General features: G+C 37.6%; 1 protein-coding gene across 1 annotated transcript; it reads right to left on the minus strand.

Moving 5' to 3' along the window:
- Nucleotides 1-2,410: 2,410 nt before the first annotated feature.
- On the minus strand, nt 2,411-22,381 carry LOC306882803 (E3 ubiquitin-protein ligase TRIM8-like). Its single transcript, XM_079437700.1, has 7 exons — nt 22,099-22,381; nt 20,117-20,982; nt 10,492-10,587; nt 7,345-7,578; nt 6,710-6,741; nt 6,499-6,614; nt 2,411-5,349 (listed from the first exon to the last, which is right to left on the minus strand). Exons 2-7 carry the CDS (start codon nt 20,708-20,710, stop codon nt 4,721-4,723), a joined length of 1,701 nt encoding a protein of 566 aa, XP_079293826.1. The 5' UTR covers nt 20,711-20,982; nt 22,099-22,381; the 3' UTR covers nt 2,411-4,720.
- Between the last annotated feature and the right edge of the window lie 289 nt (nt 22,382-22,670).

Genomic DNA, 22,670 nt, shown 5'->3' on the forward strand with positions numbered 1-22,670 from the left:
TTCCACAAGTTGATATGATTCTTTAGCATCTCAATGAAAAGTCAACATACTTTGTTTAAAATTTCTCAATAGTAGTGTAAAACAACAGCCTTTATATCCTATCAAAAACAGCTCTTTTCACAGCAAGCCGTTTCAGTGCATTTCCCTTTAAATGCTAATGAGCTCTGCTATCCCCGCCCCCCTCCCTCCATGGAGTGACAAGCAGTTCTCTGAGAGACTGTAAACTTTAGCCGCATTCATCGTGAAACTTGCTAACTATTAGGAAATGTGATTTGCAAAATTGATTAAAAAAAACCTTCTACTCACTTCTTCTGGAGGTGAAGCTGAATCACGAACGATTCGAACATAAACACATTTAGGTAGATCGGGGGATGCATTCCCTTCAAAAACAAACATACTCCAGATGTCGGGAGTAAATGACGACTGCTAATTACATCCAACAACAGAACACCTCAATTGCTTAGAAGACATTCTTGTCTACAAACGCTCTGTCGTCGAAACAATGGCTATGTACAGCTCACTCAGGGCGGGTCTAAGCTAAAATGCTAGTGTCAATCAACAAGCGTGGGAGGGGCCTGTGTCCGTGTGACATCACACAGCCAAAAATCTGAGAACGGCTTGTTTTGAAAAAGGGGATATTATTTATCTGGATTTTTTTTTTAAATCAGTGGGTGAATTTTTATCATTATAGGGTGGTGGTGTACACACACTGTCAACACACATTTCACTTCAAACAACATGTAAAAGGGATTTTTACATCCGATGATGCCTTTAAAATTAGCCTATTAAAAAGTAGTAAAAGTATTAAAATTAATAAGTAGTGATTGATAAATGTTTGTTTTGCAATTTTATCTACTCTTTCCTCCTGCTAAAAATACATGTATATAAAAATAATGAATGCAAAAATTCGGCATTAGTAACTTACTTTTTGCGACATCTGTCGTGCGTGCACTTAAGCTTCGAGGATCTCCCATTCTTGGCTCATTTTGGGTCAGACTTTTAAATTTAGTGAATTGTTAACTGGAGACTGATCTTTTGAATCAGTGAGTTGTTGACTCAAGAACAGTTGCAATCAGCTCAATCCAATTTGCGAATTAATTGTTCAATGCAATTTGCGACCCGATTTAACAGGATAATTGAAAAGAATTAGCTCATTCACGAATGGGACACTGCTATCACGTTGTGTAGGCTAGTGCATGATCATCTATCCAGTTCAAAATGATGAGGAACATCATGTTTTTATTAAATATTTTGGAGTAAAAAGTACAATATTATGATTTGGAATGTAGTGAAGCAAAAGTTAAAATTTCCCAAAATAAAAATACTCCAGTAAAGAACAGATACTTGAAAATTACTTAGTTACTGTCCACCACTGATCGGTTGTAAATTAAGATTCAAACCAAATGTACTATATGCGATTTCGGATGCATCTTTGGTGTCACTGGTTTTCCTCAGTGTGATAGAAAATAGATTAGAACACCTCTTTGTAAAAAAATTAAATCAAGTTCTCAAACTATGTTAAACAGAGCAATATAAATCAGAAGCACAAATGTGGTAAACACCAGCAAAGCCATAATTGTAGGACATCATTCCCTGAATAACTGGGCAGGATTTAATAATTGATGCCAAAGGAAGAGTAAGCAAATATAGCTGTTGCAAAAAACGAGAGTCTTTAGACTACTGCTGGTCTGTTTGTTATGGCCTCAAAGGGAACAGCAGCACAGAAGACCCCAAAGCCTTTGTACAAACACATCCACACCCTCAAATTCTCAGACTAAAAGATGACAAATCCCCATGTTTTGGGTGCTTTTTGCATTCCTTTTCACTTCAGGCCTCAAATACATCCCTATGTTATCACATGTATAGAGGAGTGGAGCCGAGCAGCCTCTGTTGTGTTTTGCAATCGATCCTTCCGGCAGGCTACAGTCCTCCCACGGGCTGCAATGAGCCAGCATGAGCAGCCAGCATGATTAGCATCATGGGACGGCAGAGCTCAGAAAAACAAACCCATTGTTGAGCTCTCTGAACATATGGCGTGTCCACCCACAGCAAGCTGGGGGAAAAAAAGGGTAGAATCCACTCAGATTTCTAATTGGTCACAAAATGTTGAGTTTGCTGGCCTGAGAGCGCAGTAAAGGTGAATGTATGGGGTTTGTGGGAGGAGAGGGGCTGGAACGTTACACTTTATAAATAAATGATGAGCTGTTCTTCAAGGCTGATTACTTCCCCCATCCCCTTTCTACCCCAGCCAGCCCTGCGCCCCCATCCCACCACGCTTTAATGGAAAAATGTGACTGATGCTCCCATTGACCCATGAGGAAGAGCTGGAAAGTCTGGCATAAATCATTAGCCTACTATATTTAAATGATTTAAAAGAGTCTGGCCTTTTTTTTTTTTTTTTTTTAAGAAGCTACATATTTTGCCAAAGTATCAAACAAATGATTAACTGCCTTTACGAATGATTAACCTCACCTCAAATATAACCTCCAAACCTGTTTTGATAATCAACAACAAGGTCTAGGCAAATGATCCAAGCTAAAGACGAACACAGTCATGCTTGATTTATGGGATTTCTTTGGATCTGCAACAGCAGAGATCTAACAATATGTAATCCCTGTAATCACACACTAGTACTTGATGCTTCTTTTTAACAACCTTGACAATTATTTATGCCTAATAATGGTTCTTAGCAACATGTCATTAATGTAGTTCGCCGTGGACAGGTAGATGTTTTATGTGCTCACAGAATTTCATGATTTAAATTAGAATTTCATTCTCATTCATGCAAGAAAATATTATGAAGCATATGCTAATGTCTCAGAATTTTTTTTTTCTGCAAATGTCGCCTTTTTGAATCCATTAAAGTATTCAAGGGCCCCAGACTTTTCCAGTTGTTTGTGATTTACTGGATAAGGATTAGGTTCTAATAAATATCATTTTACTCACAATTTCTATTTGATAACAGATTTCAGAGTTTGGAATAACTAAAACATTTATATCTATAAAATGTAAAAAAATGCCCATGGACTTATAACATTTTAATAATTTGCATGACCTTTCCAGGCTCTTTTGTATATCCAGGTTTTTCAAGACAGTGGTAACCCTGGTTCTGCCAAGAAAAATATATATAGAATTCTAGTCCTTTTAACTTATTTTAATGCTTGTTTGTCTTATTTTAAGTCATGACTAGAAGTTTGCTGAGGCCTCCTGGTTGAGAAGCTGTGTAGTTTAGAGTCATAACTTCCACCAGCAAAAATAATCTACATTACACAGTTACAAATGAGATTCCATACACTTTTGTTTAAACCAGCATTTAATATTTTTTGAAGCACATTTATTTTGATCTCCAAATGTATGCAGTCCATTCGGTTTTCTTGTATAAAATATGTGAAAAAATGTCACCAACTGTCCTCTAGTCTCACTCAGTTGAGTCTCTTGGAGTTCTGAGTGCACAGAAAGGCTTTCCTGCATGCCTACAATCACAAACAGGAAGTTTTTCAGCATGTTCATGACAATCAGTGTTTCACGGTGACCACAGACCCCATCGGGCTTTACTGTCACCGACTAAAACAGGAAGTATATCTACACTGTTATAAGACTGAGAGGTGTGAGTAGGCTCCAATCATCCTGAACATGCTTCACATGTGCTTGAATGCAGGAAGTAACATTATCTGACAGGAAGCAGAATCCAGAAGTACTAGCTCATGACATGCTTGGTGGAAAATCTTTGAAGCGTCTAATGAATCTGCATTGAATTTTTGTACTGATCTTTTCCAACCTACTGAAACTTAATGAAAAAATATTAATACATAATTGTAAACATAACAGAAAAATAAGCTCCTCTGGCCTCTAAGGAATGTAAGTAAAACGTCAAACCATAATCAGAGTTTCCAGTCACATGACTACCTGTGGAGCGGTTCAGCAGAAACTTGAGCTTGGTAGAGGTGAAATATGAAAAATAATAAACGCACTCTATCCCTCTTTATTTTATATAACAATATTCCCCATCTATTATTAATAAAACTGTAGAAGTTTAATAACAATGTTAAAAGGAATCTTTACCACATCTTAAAAACCAACCAGATTCCAGCTGCCCTAAAGGCAGGAAAAGGGGAGCTGAAAGGAGTTAAAACTAACTCCATTTACAAGCGATCATTATCTGCTCTGGGTCAGAACCCTCTGCAATTATCCAAAATCTGTTTGTAATTTTAAAAACTCAGCTGAGTCCTGCCTCCACATTTCTCAAAGAAAGATTCCCTTATCATGTTTTATGCAGGGACAGAAAAGGTTTTAATGCTTAAGTTGGAAGAGATCGATGTTTTAAAGCCGAGAGGCTTGCATTGCATGCTAAAAAATGCTGTCCTTTAGATTGTGATGTTAACCAGCCTGATTTCGAAAGTCAGGTGGGCAAAAGGGTCTAAAGGTGTGGTCACATTTGCTATTGTTTGGCAAAATTTTGCAGGCGCAATCCAGTCATTCCAATAGGAATCCATGCAATTGGGTATTTCGCACGAGGGCGAAAAAAATTCCCCACACAGGTTTCGCTCATTTTCAAGTTGGTCACTCAAATTCACTTGGTTTGAAGCAGACTTTATACGTCTCTATGCAATTGACAATGAACCTGTTTTTGCACACAAAATTTCACTTAAATTTAGCAAATGTGACCAAACCTTAAGGAATTGGACGAGTTATTGGAAATAAACCAGGGTTGCAGTGGAAGTTAACTGGTGACATATGGTTTAGTGGAAGATTGCCCGTAGAGTCCATAGAAATCAGGGTGCCTATGGCCCTGTGAGGCGTCGATCCAGTCGTGCATGGAGAGCCCCTGAAGAGGCTGGGACATTGAGGGTGTGGAGGGCAGGGGGTGGGTGTAGTCCTGTGTCCAAGGGAAAGATCCAGAGCGCGGGTAGGGAGGATGGCCACGGTGGTTCGATATGGATGGTACACTAGAGCAGTAGCAGTTGTCCATCGTGCACATGAGAATCTTACGGCCACCGAACTGCGGCAGCATGGCCTGTTGGGACGAGCTGGGGTTGGGGTAGTCGGCGGGAGTAAAAACGGAGCTGGAATGATGGACAGACTGTGCACCGCTGCTACTGCTGAGGCCTACAATGTGCCGGGTGGAGCTACAGGGAGCCATGGGCGGCTGCGATGTCGGCCCATCTGTGGAGTTGGAACCTTGACCCAGGAACTGCTGTTTGCTCATGGGGCCTGACGAGGACTCCAGCAGGCTGGTGCTGCTCTCAGGGAAGGCCGTGGAGTGTTTGCGTTTCTCACCCCCAGAGGTATTCACACTGGAGGGGTGGACAGAAACGCTCTGGAGGAAGTGCGCAGGAGTACTGAATGGTGCTGGAAACAAGGGGACGAGGACAAAGAGTTTGATTTGTGGAAAAAACAACATGTTGAACAGAAATATTTTTACAAGCAAAGTCAGTGATCTCAAATGGCTGTGCTTAAGGACTTAGATTATAATTTGGGACATCAAGTAATGTACAACCAAACAAACTGACAAACAAAAATGGTTTATTATACAAAAGTTTAAAACACAGTATTTATTGTTTCTTGAGATTTTTGAGGACGAGGTTTTTCCATGGTCAATGATGAATAAGAGATGAAGAAACTGAAAAATCATTTAAAATCTAGTTCATGTCAGTGTACTTTTTGTATTCATGTTGGTTTCATATTGGGTTGACAAACTTTTTTTCAATACAAATCACGTGAAAAAAAAATACTTATAAAACAATGAAGCATTCATTAATCTTAGTTCAGGTTAATTTCAACATTTACTAATATATCATTAATACAAAAATTGTGTCAATACTATTTAATGGATCTGAGCTAACACAAACTAACAATCAACTGCTGTATTTTATTAACTAACGTTAACAATTAATATACATACTGTGAAAAATGTATTACTCATTGTTAATGTTAGTTAATGCATTAACTAATGTTAACTAATGGGACCTTATTGTAAAGTGTTACCAAAGTATTTTTACACACATAATGCATTACAAAAACTATATGCAAGTTTCTAGGGAGTTGCACAGAATGACAACCTGAACTATCCTTGCTTTGTCATTAAAAGGTAAATTTATCTGATATTTAAGACTATTAACCCGTTTTTATTCTTGCACGTTTCTCAGTGTTGGTTGTCCTGCATCGTCCTAACATTTTGTATTTTATGCCTCCAAAAAGATCTAAATTAATTTTAATTAATAATTTTTAAAACATGCTCATCATAGGAGGTGAAGTCATGCATTGCATTTTCAATGAAAAAGGTGTAAAAAATTCTACATTGGTACGGGTCTAATTTGGCTTGCTTCTACCAACTGACATAAATTTGTGCCGAAAAACATACAATCGTAACTATTCATGATTACATAGCTAGTGGAATTTAATTTTTATTTACCATTGTTTTATTCCAGAATCAGTGATCCAATTAGAAAAGAGGTGTGACCCACCAACTGTCATTGAACCACTCTATTTTGTACTTACCTTCCAGTATTTTTCTCAAGTTCTTTTCCTTTTTTGAGACTTCAGACAGGAATATTTTGGAATTAAGATGGCCCACTTTGTAAGGAGGCAGAACATTGCCTGTGCATGACTGTGATCTGTAAAAAGACATGACCAGGTTACTACATATTCAAAATGTGACTTAGTATTCAATGTATATACATCACTGCACTTTGGATCATAAACGACATACCTGTCCATGAGTATTTTTACTGGTTTTGTGTTCTACAAAGCAAAACAAAACAGAAGAGAATATTAATCTCCCTGCAGTCTACAAGCTGCTGCTTGACTGCCTTTGTCTGTAAACACGGAAAAATCTGGAAGTGCAGATCTGCTGATAACAACCACATACAGACAGGGAAACATTTCTCACAGGTATGGGCACATTCACACTGTGTGTTTATGAGAGAATGTGGGTGAGTGCAAGGGGATTTATAGCATAAGTCAGATGGGAGTGTGTTCAAGGAAATATTCACTGTGTCCGAAACCCAGAGCAGTCCAGTCAGTCAGACAGAAACTGGTTTCAGACACACTTCCAAGACATCATGTTTAATAATCAAAAACAAGCTATATTTAACGACTACATGGCTTTTTTCTTGCTAGACATGGAATCGTATGTGGAAAACAAAAGAATTATGAATTAAGCGTGGTTTACATTAATCAAAAATGACATTTATGAATTCATTTACTTCTTTCAAACACTTCATCAGACAACATTTTTCCCCAGCAGCTTCCAAACCGCACACACAGGATTGTGGGATATCACAGACAGTGAAGGACGAGCAGATGAAGGCATCTGTGAAGGGTGAATGTGAGAATCGACCTCACCTTCATAATGTTAATATCCTCTGCCTTGTCAAACACAACTTGGACTGAGCTGAGCAGTTTCTTGGCCTCCTGACGGCGTTCATTGAGCTGGAGGGTTTGGGTCGAGTTCTCCTGGCAGTATTTGGAGTGTGCTTTATCCAGCACCTCTAGAGTTCTCCCCAGGTCATCTTCTAAGAGCTGGTGCATTTTGTGATACTGCACACGCACCTCCTCCTTCAGCTGCCGTACCTTATCCTGCATAACACACACACAAGGGAGCATACTGAATTTCTATAATCTCTCTCATTGTGAACACTTAAAGAAATAGCTCTCTGTAGCAAAGGAAACTGAATACAACACTGTAGATAACTTTTTGACGTTTCTGTAATTTTAAATGGAAAGTAAATGAAGAGTTTTGTTTAATTTGGTTAAATCCGTTTAATTTTTCTGCTTCTCAGATGTTTACTCTGAGAAAAATCCCCAGCAGTATTCTAGTTTCGGTTTCTAGTTTCAGAAAAGATCACAACAATGTCTCAGACTTTACCAAAGTATGAAATCAAAAGACTTTAAAAAGGACTTTCCATTGCAATTCTCCCAAAATGAGTTATCCACATTTATTTAATAGATCTATAATCCCACTGTATTGAAAAATTATCACATCAGAGATAAAGATCAATAAAGAGATTAATAATCCAAACTGAATTCCTAAATATCTAAAGCTTTAAAGCAAAATCTTACTTCAAATTATTTTATATCCTCTTAATAAAGGTGGAAAACAACAATGTGCATTTGATGGTGTTTGTAGCGCAGCTGACTGAAGACAGCTTTGAAGGTTTCTTAGTCTGTGAGATGCACAGAAGATGGGTCTCTGCACTAAATTATATTTTAGAATCTTAAAGGGGTCATATGATGCGATTTGAAGTTTTCCTTTCTCTTTGGAGTGTTACAAGCTGGTTTTCATAGATAAGATCCCTGAAGTTGCAAAGACTAAAGTCTCAAAACCAAAGAGATATTCTTCAAAGTTAAGACTCTGCCACGCCCCTCTAAAACGGGTCATTCAAACACACCCCCACATGTCTACATCACTGTGTGGAAATATTTGTGTAATGCCGCCCAAATGTTCACGCAAAGAAAGAAGGCGTGTTTTCAGTAACTGCAGTCGTGTCGATGAAGCCATGACAGGGAGACGCTGTGTGTTTCTAGGCGAAAGCAAATACACTTTATTTGGCCTTCCGGAAGTAGATGCATTTAGGAATCATTAAGATTACTCACAACAGAATATCACAACCCAGATGTTATCACAATGCATTTTATGGACGACTGTTTTGCTGACTGCTATTGACTGTTCAAATGCAGAGTTTTGCGCGTCGTGTGTGTGTGTGTGTGTGTGTGTATGTGTGCGAGAGAGAGAGAGACAGGGTCACATCACAGTGGAGTCAGCGGTCTTAATCGTGGCTTGTGTGCAAATACATACGAGCTTCATCACTGTCTGTCAAGCGACTCTGTTCCCCTCTCAGGCTTGAACTGATGGTAAAACTAAGGACATTATTAACTGTCTTTACTTTTATTTTGAAAGATGAAGCTCGCGATTATGGAAAGGGGCGTTACATTTCCGACGAGTGCTTGTGGTGTTCGGCCAATCATAATGCACTGTGCCAGCTAGCCAATCAGAGCAGACTGCGCTTGTCGGAAGGAGGGGCTTGTAGAAAACGACGCGTCTGAGAGAGGCGGGGCATAGAGGACCTACAATAATGTACAGTATTTGAAAAATGTGTTTTTTGAACATTAAAACATGTCAACATATTCTGTTACACCAAATACACAAAATAATGATCTTTAAAAAAGCATCATATGACCCCTTTAATATACTTTCACAAGAACATCTGGAACCACACACACCACCTTTTTATTTTAGAAAAGCTTGTATAAAAGGTAAACTTTTAACCTTACTGATCATTAAACTACATTTTATTTAGATATTTGTCAAGAAATTAGAAATTTGATTCCTTGAAATCTGATTTAACTATTTTTCTATGCCTATTTCATTAATATTTTGAATTAGCTTTTGTTTTTATATTTTCAGTTTTCATTTTAATTTCAGTTGAGGTTTTAGTAATTTATGCTCTTGCTCATTCAAAAAACTCTTTATTTAGTCATTTTACTACTTCAACGTCAACTCATTCAATTAGTTACAAAGACTGCATCTAATTTGTAAGAGTTTTTTAAGTTCAGGTATTTCATGTAATATTTATATTGTATTTTTAAATGTTTTCGTGGTAACACTTTACAAAAAGGTGTCATTTGTTAACATTAGTTAATGTATTAACTAACATGAACAAACAATGATCAATACGTTTATTACACTATTTATTCATCTTTGGTAACATTAGTTAATAAAAATACAGTCGTTCCTTGTTAGTTCATAGTGCATTAACTAATGTTAACAAACACAACTTGAGATTTTAATGTTAACTAACGAACCTTATTGTAAAGTGTTACCGTTTTCTTTTTGGTTAATATTAACAACACTTTCATATTTATGTCAAAACATGCAGGTCATTATGTCAGTCGAGATGAGTCAGTCATAAAAAGTTCAGATTTTGTTTCTGATAATTTTGTTTTCGTAGTTTAATATAAGAATATTCCACGTATCAGCACGGCTTAGCTCTGTTATGTGATCTTGCACTTCTGCTGTTTTGTTGTTCATGTATGCAGGTTGAATGAAACGTCTTTATGATTCGATTGCTTCCTAGATTTTATTTTTTCTTTTCTTACTTATTCCTGTTTTTTTAACTTCTCTTTAATATTAATTGTTATTTTCATATTTTTTTGTGAATCTCAGGAAAACCAGCAGCTGTTGTTAAAGCTAATAGAGATTCAAATCCAAAACATGGAGACTTAGACCAGACCAGACCTCTCCTCGACAGTATTGTTTTGTAGTACAACATACTTGTTTAATTCTTTTTCCTTAAACAGCAAAAATAAAACTGCAGACAGGGAGAAAAGGTCTAAACAAGACTTAAGCACAGACGCTGCCAATGTCATACCAAAAACAGCCTCTTACATATTCATTAGCTGCAGTAGAGTGTGAGGGGAGAGACATGCAGACAGATAGACAGAAAATGGCAAGAAGCGTGTGTGTGCATGCTCCCATCAACATCTCCTTACCTCCACCAGTAGTTTGTCAGACTCCAACTTATACAGCTGCTCCTCGATGTCCTTCACTCGATCGTCAATGCGATCCTGCTGCTTCATTAACATATGCTGAAGGGAGGGAAAAACAACACAAATCAAACCTTTTCCACAGATTCATGATCTGTCAAGCTCAACAAAACAGAACGACTTCAGGATCAAGGATCACCTGAACTATGAACTATTTTTAGAAATATTTTTCATTTTAAGTCAAAATCAATCAAAAAAAAGCAATGCACTTTCTATCTACTCCAAACATATCGAAGACCCCCCCACCACCACCTCTCTCTCTCTCTCTCTCTCTCTCTATAAATCATATTACAGCAAATGAGGACAACATTTATCTATGGCAGTTTAAAATCACAATATGAAAATCAACAATTTATGGGACCAAATCTTGCAGCTCTTTACTGTAAATAAATCATTTGAAATGATACACAATCAAAATAAAATGCTCACTAAAGAAATTAAATATGTTTACCTGCTTGTCATATGACTATTAGCTGACATCAGAGAACTCTGAACATGTGACTGTATTGTTGAATCATTAAAATATTAAGCTAAAATTTCACTACAGCAAGAAAATATTTTGCTGTGTCAAAGGGGTTCAGCTGACAAAAAGCTTTGGGAATCCCTGATCTATGTACTTGTTAAATAATTTTCTTTTATTTAAAAATTATGTGACGTTTTTTTTTTTAATTATTTAAGAATTCTATGAAATATCAATAGAAAATAAATAAATAAAGGGAGGTCACTGTCGAACATAATCTTCATTGAAAGATAATGATTAAAATATGAAATTGGAGGGAAAAAAAAATGACGTTAAAGCATAATTTGCAGAAAAGGCAGTCCCATAATGCACCGCAACAACTGAACAATGAACTATTTTTAGAAATATTTTCTATTTTAAATTCAAACTCAAGCTAACAAAAGCAATACATTCCCCATCTAATCCAAACCCAAACATCTCACAGGCCCTCTCTATGACATACAAAAAAAATCTTATTAAAGCAAATGAGGAAAACAAAACATGTCGGCAATGAGACTAATTCATCAGAATCACACACGCATGTTTGCTTTGTGATTCTGTCTGCTATTAGGTGTCTGGACAGGTGTTAAATTGGATTCAGAGGAAGCCACTAACCCCAAAGCTCCCCATCCCCCAGCCAAATCAAAGCCTGACAGTGTGCTGAAGCTTTTATAATCCCCTTTATACTCGGTCTCACATGCCCACAAGAAGAACACTGCACCTCACCACACCAAAGTCCACAGGATGCTGAATAACAGGCCAATTTTGTCATTTAATCACATAAACGTCCATGCAACATGCAATAGGCCGACTGCAAAGGGAGAATGCAGCTGTCATGACAACAATAACGCACATTGTGCATGCACGAGTGTGCGCATTAATAAGTGTGGAAATTTGAAGCAGAGAGTGAGGGGCAAGGCCGCCTCGGCCTCTCATTTTGCTTGCTATCTCTCCCTTTGTTTGCACGGGCTTCTTTCAGTGTCAGTGACAGATTGTCATGTTATCCCAGCATAGTGAGATGTGCACGGGGCCGCTGCAGGATCTATAGGTCACATGAGAGGAGACACATTCTTGAGGCCTACAGCAACCCGGGCTCCAGCAAACCCCTGCATGGGTGCCAGGCAAACAAACAGCATCTCTACAGTCAACTGTTAACAGCGCTCACTGGTCACCATGGACACTGATAGAGCGCAACAGTGCGGAAGTAAATAAAAAAAAATTTAAAATCATTTTCTCCATAAAGAAACAGACATGAGCTCCGAGCTCACAAGACAGTATCATAACAAAATTTTCTTTCTTTTTAAATCTGTTAAAATGGCAAATAAACAATGAAATACTACATTACCCACAATTATGAAGCAAGATTCACCAGTCAGAGAACTTGCTGTACCACTATATATTGATATACCAGATATTGTACCCCTTAGGGGTTTATGACTGTAACTAGCTATATTTCCATCACCCTTTTTTATGTCTATTTTGTAGTATTGCATCAGAAACGAGTGATGGAATCTATTTTTTTTTAATTCGCAAAAAAATCTCGTTTTTGGCTTGCAGATGAATATACGAAAAAGTGCAAAAATTCTGATGTAGCGAATATTAAATCCATATGACAAAATGGCTGTTTCCACTGATGTTTACCAATACCACCGTTATCCGCACAAACAGCTTGATGGAAATGCACCTAATTCACGTTAGTTTTTCTCAATTAATTTTTTTTTGCAAATTTTAAAAAGATTTACTTCATGTTTGGATGGAAACCTAGCTAATGAAAAGCTAATAATTAAATCATAAAAATGTAAAATAAAAATAAATAAATAGGGCTGCACTATTAAATCTGCGGTCCATACGTTTTTTTGGTTAAAAATGATCCGAAATCAATATTTGAGCAAGTACAGAACCAGCCAGTGTTCAAAACTATCACCTTACTTTAGTCCGATTCACAAGGTTTAACTTATAATAATGTTTTCTAATTTGAGTGCTACAGGTAGGTTTTCACGGGAAATTCGAGCATGGCACTGCGTCATTACGTCACGTCTGTAAACGTTGTAAAAGAAGTTGTTCCGGCTAGTAGGCTATGTGAGGATCCTGCAGGTGGCACATCGTTTAGCCTTTTCTCACAGCAGCTAGAATAATTAAATATATCATTTTGATATATTAAAAATATTAAATTAAAACCTCAAGGGGTACTTCAATAAACTATTTTCAGCTCACAAAAAAAAATGTTGTGAATGCCTGATCTGGGAGCTCATTAAAGCTGGTTTTTATTTGATTTAAAAATTAAGTAGTTTTTTAAAGTGTAATTCAATTATGTTAACTATATATATTTATTAATTATTTGTGAATTACCAAAAAATTACAAATATTTTGAGTTTTACTGAAAAAAACATGAAAATCATCCTTTGCAGAGAAGGTCATCTCAATGCAATGCACTCATTGAACAAATCCGAGATGAAATGTGGATTACAAATCTACTTAATTTATTTATTATCAAAAAGTACTGATAAAAATGTTATGTACATTCGCTTAGCAGCATGTTATTGCCAAATTCAAAGACAACTGAAATTTGATCTCTCCTGAGCTTTGCGTGAGATCTGTTTGTGTGGTGGTGAGCAAAGCTGCTGCCCAGCGTTGCATTTCAGTTAGCGTGCTGTCATTAAAGTCAACTGTCTATGCAGGCAGCAGAACAGCTCACTACGGTGGGGAACAGATCAATAGTTTTTAACAGATGAGCGTTTCAGTGCTTTAGTTTTACATACTGGCATTTTGAGCACCATGTCAACAGTGGTATCAGACTGAGTCACTGATTACACACGGTTACGAGTACAGGAAACTGTACATCTTCAGCTCAACAATGGCCAAAGCATCACGCAACATACCAGCAGGAAGTTACAGAAAATTACTGCACTCCTGGTGCCATTTAGCTTAACAGCAATCAAAAGAGGACCTTTTATTTAAGGTTTTTAATTTGTTACAGTTGTTAGCGTACAGATGAATGTATCCGTGTACTATAAATCTGAGCAAGCGCTTCTCGTTTCAAAACACGCAGATGTGCAGATACGATCTGTCAATATCTTTCGATTGGAAGCACGGAAAGTAGTATCTAAAGAATCTACAGACTTCTACAGACAATGAGCTGTTTCTGTGATAAATGTGAGCCATTTAATTGCAGCGATGCAACGCCTGATGTTAGGCTTGTTGATGGCTTTTTTAAACTTTAAAGGTGAAGAAGAGACCAGAATAATCTGGTTTTGTGGGGTAGTGTGAGGGGTGTGTGTGAATTTCACAGCTAAATGCTGGATTGAGTTGATTTATTTCTACAGTTTGTAAATGACTCAAAACAACCTACGTACATTCACTGCAAAGACAAAAGGTCAGACATCCTGGCAGCTATATGTGAAATATGCGAACGGCACGGTGCTCTGAATGCATAGTGATAACTTACAATTCACTTATAAATGGACAAAACTTCACGTGTGCTTCGCAGTATTCATTCACGGATAAAATAGTTTTTAAATGAATGGTGCATGATTTCATAAAACAGATGGGAGTACAGATCCATTCAAAGAAAGGTCACTATAGACACATCCTACATACAGACTGACACTTTCCATGAATACAGTGACCTTTCTGTGCTAGAAGAAAGAGTATTTGCGGTGAGAACTATTAGATGTCTTTCATAAACCATTATCTAACATAAAACTAACCCATCATGAAAATTACCTACATAATGAGCACATGTAATATTTACATCATCTCTTAAATGGTGATTATGACCTGTACCACTTCAAAGCTCTTGATCTCATTGACTGTACACAACAAAAATTGACATACTCTGGTGAACTGATATTCAATTAGTTGTAGAAAAACAATTAATTACACTCTTAACCCAGTGCTGGGTAAAATATGGACAAACCCAGCGATTGGGTTACTGCCCAGAAGGTTGGGTTAAACATTTTACCCAACTGTTGTTTGTAAACAACCCAATCGTAGGGTTTGTCCATATTTTACCCAGCGCTTGGTTGTATTTAACCCAGCATTTGTTAGCGTATTAACCAATTTATCTAAATTTAGACACTTTTTTAAACGTTCCATAAAAAGGTTGCAAAAACTGAAATTGAACTAGGCTGCTAAATAGAAACAAAACCTCTGATAACACATTTAGACTGATCTCCTAAAAGTGAAATATAACTATTGTTGTGTAGTACAATAACATTCAACAATGGGGCTTTACTGTATAAAGCCTAAAGCACCTCCCTCAGTGGAGATGCTATGTAAATATGGATAGATTCAAACTATAACTAAATCTATGTAAAAGCTTATTTGGTATTGCTGACAGAACTGGATCATTCATTTTGAAATTGATTACTTTATGTATAAATCATCTCTATATATTCAACAAGCTAACTTTTAGATGTGCTCTATAAGCATTTTCTGTACTCAGTTTCACCACCACCACATAATAAATTATAATTAATCTGAATTAATCATTTTAAAAGAATCACACAATCACAAGCAAGCAGTTTAACAATGGCCTGACAAATCCTTCACTGAAAGAAATCACTTCATTAGAAAGAGTGGTTACTGAATCAACATCTGATTTGCTTACTGAACTGCAAATTTGTACTATCCAGCTAGTCTGTCTCAAAATACAACAACGTGTAGTTCAGTGGTCACCAACCTTTTTAAGCCCAAGATCCCTGACCTCTGCCTTTATGAAAGACAAAATGTACCTATTGAAGAATTGATAGAAAAAGAAAAAAGCCCAGATTGTACTTCCAGTTTGAGGCCTTTCATTTCATGGTCAATTCAGATTTCTTTTTTTTTTGGATTCCGATACTGGTTGCTGTTTTTTTTTTTTTTTTTTTTTTTTTAAAGTAAATGTATTTATTGTGTATTTGCTCTATAACATAAAAAATTAGGTACATATTAATCACGATCCAAACAAAGACGCTACACACGTTGCATGTGCAGTTGTTTTTGAATTGTATTCAGATTGTATAATTTAAAGATTTAAAGCACAAACAGAAAAGCCTGACTTTAGCTTTGTGAAATTATGTTACATAAAACATACCTGCATGAACAAAAACAGCACAAAAACTGGAGAAATTTAATGTATTTTTGTATTTATTTTTCTGTTATTTTCGGGAGCCAACGTTACTGGGACAGTGATAAAGATCTACCAGTCGATCGCAATCGATGGGTTGGTGACCACTGATGTAGTTAAAGATACACATCTTACTTTTGTAATAAATTATATTTCAATAGTAAGAAATAAAACATGAAAGGTGGATAGAATTTACCTTGCTGTAAAAACAGACATCTGTTTCAACCTGTTTGTTAAATCTGAACAGTTTATCTAACATCATGAAAAACACTAAAGAGTTTATCTTGGCAGAGGCATGATGCCAATGGGAAATGGCATGGCACACAGCATGATGAAGCAAAGCACCATATTACAGTACAAACTGCTTCCACATAATCACATCGTACATTCATCTGCAGCAGCATATTTGTCCAGATGAATCGCCATCACAAAAGACATTGCCGGCAACATGTCTAGCTGATAAGGAAAGCTTGCTTACTAGTCCACATCCTCCTTATTTTCCTACTAGACTCGTTTCACTCAAGGTTTGCTTTTGCAGTTCATTCCAGAACACGTTTCTCCAAATGATTACGTGTTTATGTGATCCTATGCAGAACTTACATGTCGCGGGGGCAAAGAGTGAATGGTATTCACCACATTCACAATAATATGACTGTGATTCCAAACATCTGAAGTCATCCGACTGTACTGAACGTTTCTCAAGGCCGACTGCGAGAGTCATATAACACTGTCTGGGCTTGCCTGCGTGCAGCGGTGTGATAAGAATGGCCTCTCAAATTATTCAGTGACACCACAATCAATTTTCAAGTCTTTCTAGAGCAAAATCTGGAGGACAATTACATTCCGAATGATCCGGTCCAACTGAGAGCATGACTAATTTGCAGAAAATGGTCAAATGTGGGCTGAGCCAGGCATCCACACATAATTCCCCACTGCTTGTGTCCTATATTTGAAATACAGGACTTATATTATGGAGCGTGAATGTCATTGGACCGTCCAAAAGAGTAAACAGGTTTCAAGCAGACTCCTGTCATAAAAAAGGGGGAAAGAAAGAAAAAAGGAGGAAAAGAGATAGCGGGGTGATCCTCCATCGGATCTCCCATGATGTCATCCTGTGAACAGGAGGCGGATTATTGGGAACGGAGCAGAGAGGGAACTGAGGTCACTCCCTTCCTGTGTCTGCCTGGAATTCACGTCCTATTCCTGAACAAGAGGCGAGGGAGCAAAGAAGGCCAGGCAGTTTTTACTGTGGGACCACTTGAGTCACACTCTCTAAATTTATGCACTTGCGAAAGAAAGAACAGAGGGATGTGTGTGTCTTTCAACAGCAGCTGTGGGTAGAGCAAGCCTTGTGTCCATTTCCTCCCTCTCGTTCCCCCTCCTTTTACAGACACTTGGCTGCTTTAGGAGCCATGACACATTGGCCATCTAAAAAGCATTCCTCCACGCATCCAGAAGTCGTCCCTGCCAAGTCCAGCAGCAGCTCACCTCACAACAGTTCATTATTCTGGGAGGCAGCTGAAGGAACAGTGTGTTTTTTCACTCCTACACTGCAGAATGCCCCAGCTAATTTTCTCGTTAGCATATCCATCACAGTTTAATTGATAGGTAAAATGAGCTTTAATAAGTAGCTTTGGGGATCAAGACAAATAAATGCAGGAAATAAAAATAGAAACATTCTTTCTTTCCCTTTACAAATAATGTTATCAGCATGACAATTGAACATGACTTTCTAATCGTCTTTGTATCTCTCTTTTGCTTTAATGGCAGCCACACTCGAGCTACATTAATTTTTCGTAAAACCTGATGATCATGTTGTCAAGAAGAACATCTGACCATCTGAACAAAGGGTCACATGATCAATGTCACACACTTACCTACCTAGAAATCTGAAACATTTATCCATTTACATCAATTTAATTGGACTTTTGGACCCCACTGTATGTATTTGCTAGTATATGATTATCAGATATTCAATTTTCCAGTATTCAAGAGCTTGATGTTGAGATATAAAAACATTTTGAACATAAGTCTATGTAAATAGTCTCATCTATAAAGCAAACAAGATATGAATTCCTCTGTGAAGTGCTACTCTGTAAAGCCTGTTTTATGGAAAAGCTCATTATTTCTTTCTGCTATTTGGCAATCAGTCTCACAGGAAAGAAGAAAAGATGTGTAGGTGGCATTTGCAGTGAACATTTCAAATCAAGCATTCTGAGAATAAACCTCTTTGGAGCCAAAAAATTAAATAAATCTTCTTAGCATAGATTTACTTTTTATTCTTACTTTACCTTTAAAGTTTGATTTTAGGCAAAGTACTTGAATAATAAAGTTTTCATTCGAAGTTGATAAACTTAAGGAATAGATATAACCATTTTACTTGCCCTGAACAATAGGGCTACTGAACAATACAAATGGCACTAAAGCTAGTTTTTTTCACACTTGTTCTAACTCACTTTGAGGCTATTAATCACTGTTAACTTAATAAAGCAGAAGTCACGATGTTTCTCGCTCTGAGGAGTGTTGACAGTCTCATTATACCAGCGTTAACATTCAGAGAGACAGAAGTAACTAGGAATGGTAGCATAAAACTCATGTTCCAGCACTACTAAAGTTTCAAGAGGAAGTGATTGCTTCAGCCTTTGAAAGGGAGTTCACTCCTCACCCCATCCATATCCAATAAGTCATATCCAAGAAAAAAAATCATGAAACTGATTAGGGAGACAAAGTTCAGTCCTTTCAAGTCCTCAGTACTTTGATTGTCTAATTGAGGTTTTGGCGATAATTAGGCTAAGTTTTGCTCCTCATTAAGCCAAAATTTCTCAGTGTCACAGTGTAAATATATTAGTTTCTACTAAAGAAAAGTACTTTCTCTTACTACTATTCATTGCTACAGAATAAATGGATAATAAATACGGACATTGAAATGTTATTAAATAAATACAAATTTCCTATAATATAAATTATATTAAAAGAATAGTCCTTGAAACCAGCTTTCAGAAACTTTCTGACATTTTGTTTAAATAAGTAATGCAATTTCAGAAACCAAAAATATTTGGCTGAAACACAAAAAATGAATTAATGGTTTTGGCCAAAATAGTTTTGGAGGGCTGAAACCATTGGCATTTATTTAGCACTTCTCTGATTATGCGTTTCGACAGTCTATTTCATGCACATAACATGGATAGCATGGTAAATCTGTTAGCAGTGTTGATGCACTTCTGACCAAAAATTATGCTAGAGTGGCAATATGTAAAATTTGTTTGACTGAAATACAGAAAGGCACCGAAGATCTTAATGACTGAAAAAACGACACCCTGAATTTTCATTTTCGGGTTTTGCTATATGAAAACTTTAATCTCTTTAAAAACTTTAAAGTTAATTGAAAATGTATAAATACTTCTTTATGATCTTGTGTTAATAATTCATCTATGCGTACAATACATTTGTTTAATTTTGAATCAAATTTAGAATCCTTGTCATTTTCAATCCAAAACGATCATAACTCCATCTTCTGATTGATGACACAACAGAATTCTCTTTGATGACATATGCAGGATCTCTCCAATCATCCAGCTGCCTCTATCCAACCAACAAACATTAAACCCCGCCCTACATTATTTTCCTTTTCAATAATCTGTTTTACTAGAATGTATTTCAAAACATTGAAGAAAAAATCGGTTTCATCGAGACTTTAATATGCACAGTTAATGCACTTTTACACTGGATATCTTATCTGATCTCCCTCAAAAGAAATTTCGAGAACCGTGTATTTGAATTAATTATTCTATATTAGCAACGTTTATTATGGTAATACACCACTTCTATAGGGGTCACGCATTTACCAGGGCTGTAAACCCTGACACGAGTTATAGGTTAACTTAATCCACAGTATGTGTACCTGATGCTGGAGGAGTCTCCTTCCTTACACCCCTGGACCCCTACAGAGAAGGTCAAGCACTCACCCTGATGTCATTGCGTCGCACTTCCACGTCGCACATCGCGTGGCCGTGGTTGGGCGCACATCTGGAGAAGCAGCAGTACTGGCAGACCGCCACCTGTTCCGCATCGCAGTGATACAGTCTGTACTCATCATGGTGCAGGCAGCTCCAGGCCCGCACCTCCTCAGTCCCCACCAGGAGGTGTCCAGGAGCGGGACAGGGCTGCTGGAGATGCGTCTGGATGTGCGACTGGCAACACGGTGCATTGCAACGAAGACACACTTTCTGCGCTTGCAGAGGAGGCCCTCGCCTACACAGAATGCAATGCAGTACGGCCGGAGCTTTCTCGACGTTCAGCGCGTTGAACTTCTCTACAATGTTAGTCAGTTTGATGTTTTTCTCCAGGTTGGGTTTCTGATTGTACGCGTGGTTGCACTCAGGGCAGCGCACGTTGGCCGTGTCTTTGGCCCAGGCCTCGCTGATGCAGTCCCGGCAGAAGTTGTGTTTGCACGGCAGCTGCACAGGCTCCACGAACACATGCAAACAAATGGGACAAATGAGTTCCTCCTCGAAGCAGTTCCGCCAGTTCTCAGCCATCTCAACCAGTTGATCAGACATCCAGTTTTGAGTTGATCCGCTCGCGGAAGGCAAACATCAAGTTCTAGCACCGTCCCAACAAGGTTTCGCTCATTCTCGTGACTCTTTCATTTAGATCCATGTGTTAGTTCAGTCGATAAAGACCATACGAGCACAGAAGCCCCAGAGAAACAGCTGCTGATCAAACCCAAACATGCCAAAGGGAGCGTTTCTGCTCCTGGCAAAGTTAGTCAGCAATCAAATACCACAGCCGGGCGTGAAAGAAGGACTCTGACGTGAGAAACTAAGAACATCTATCGACAAATCATAAAAAGAACACTAATTATGGTAATATTTCAGGGCGAGCGAAACATTACAAAAAATGACTTAACTAATTTAAAATGCAATTATTATAAAGCATTATGTTCGTTTTACGATTTTTAATAGCTTTTGATAATCTGACAACTAAATAAAAACAATACGCAGTAATGAATTGTTTATTACAACAGTAATTATAATAATAATCTAATTAATGCAAAGTTGTTTGTCATCCAAATAGTGGCACATATATTTTTGTCTTTGTCTGATAGTAAAGCTAAACATTGACTAAAAAATATCCAAACAATATATTAAAAATTGTTACTTTACCTGTAAATACCGTTATTGTACACTATTCTTCAGAGACCCCGTAAATTATGCCATTTATCGAATCGATAAACAAGCATAAGCTTGAATATGTTTAAAAAGCATCGGTCGAACCAATTATCTAGAAATTATTATTTCTAATTACGGCACCGCAGAGACTGGCGGAGCACGCGTTAAACGTCTCGGTGACAGATGCCTGACTATCCGCTGAAACATCCAGTGTCGGTCAAGATAAGAGAAGTTAAATCCAAATGTAAATGTCGTATCGTCGTTTAAAACAGGAAAAGGGTGACGCCACAAGTTGCTTTCGCACGCAGCTGTATAATCCTTTACTGAAGCAGTCGATCACGCATTTGATTTGTGCCCAGGACACATGACACTTGCCCTGCTGGAAATATAATAAAGTAGACCTGAAGCTCGGTGCTGCTCGTGTAACACTATATCGACAGGATTTCTGTCCCCTATAACTATAAGAGCCTAGAAAGACTATGTTATCTATTATAGTGACACGACTTTGAATGAACATACAATTGCCAACATGCTTTCGTAGCATTAAACCACAAAGAGCTGCGATTTTATCATCATCAGAGCTATTCTCTCGCTATCTGTGTTGGTTAAACATTATAGGATAATGCACATCCTGATCCCTGTCCATGTTTCGCCTGATGTTTACCTGCCAGCACTTACCAGAGACGGATTGCGTTCATTTTTACAGCCTAATGTCTTTGTATTTTATTTTGACGAAGCTAACTCGCCTAAAATATTCATGTATTAAAGCCAGATACCTTTGTTGCTCTTAAAGGAGACGATATCGTTTGGCCCTTGTTATCGCTCATCAGCCATCTTGTTTTCCTGTTTAACGCGAATTAAAAACGACGTATCTATTTACTTTTCCTCTCATTTGTATGCCCTTTATATAGACGGCTCACGTAAAGCAAACAGATCCAGTTCTGCGGTCATCCAGGGATATCACGTCCTTTAAAACGGAGTCCTGATTGAAAACAGATGCTTCAGCGCCGTACTCCAATCTGCGTGTTATTATTTATGATTTTTTTTCCCCTTTCAAGCTAATCCTAGATGAGAGGAATGCAGGCACAGGACTGCAACTCAGGATACAGTTCACATACTCCCCCCTTCCCTGATCACGTGATCAACGCGGACTTCATACATACAAGTGGGAGGGGTTATTAAACAGGGGCGGGGTTTGATTTAAAGGAACACACCTTTAGGTTTCTTTGAGCTGTCAAATGTTTAAATTCAGTTTCTCTACAGTAAATAAGCCATTTTTTCCAATAGCGATGGCTTGATTAGTGTTTAAGTACAGGAACATTCAATTACATTTATTTAAAGGAAAAAA

The sequence above is a fragment of the Barbus barbus genome, assembly GCF_936440315.1.
Source record: "Barbus barbus genome assembly, chromosome: 16".
NCBI lineage: Eukaryota > Metazoa > Chordata > Actinopteri > Cypriniformes > Cyprinidae > Barbus > Barbus barbus.

Excerpts from the sequence above, each read along its gene's own strand:
- LOC306882803 (XM_079437700.1), bottom strand. The coding sequence starts at position 20,710 with ATGTCTGATCAACTGGTTGAGATGGCTGAGAACTGGCGGAACTGCTTC. Across the intron at positions 6,742-7,344 it reads AGGATATTAACATTATGAAG|AACACAAAACCAGTAAAAAT; the intron begins GTGAGGTCGATT and ends TTTGCTTTGTAG. Across the intron at positions 6,615-6,709 it reads GTAAAAATACTCATGGACAG|ATCACAGTCATGCACAGGCA; the intron begins GTATGTCGTTTA and ends GTCTTTTTACAG.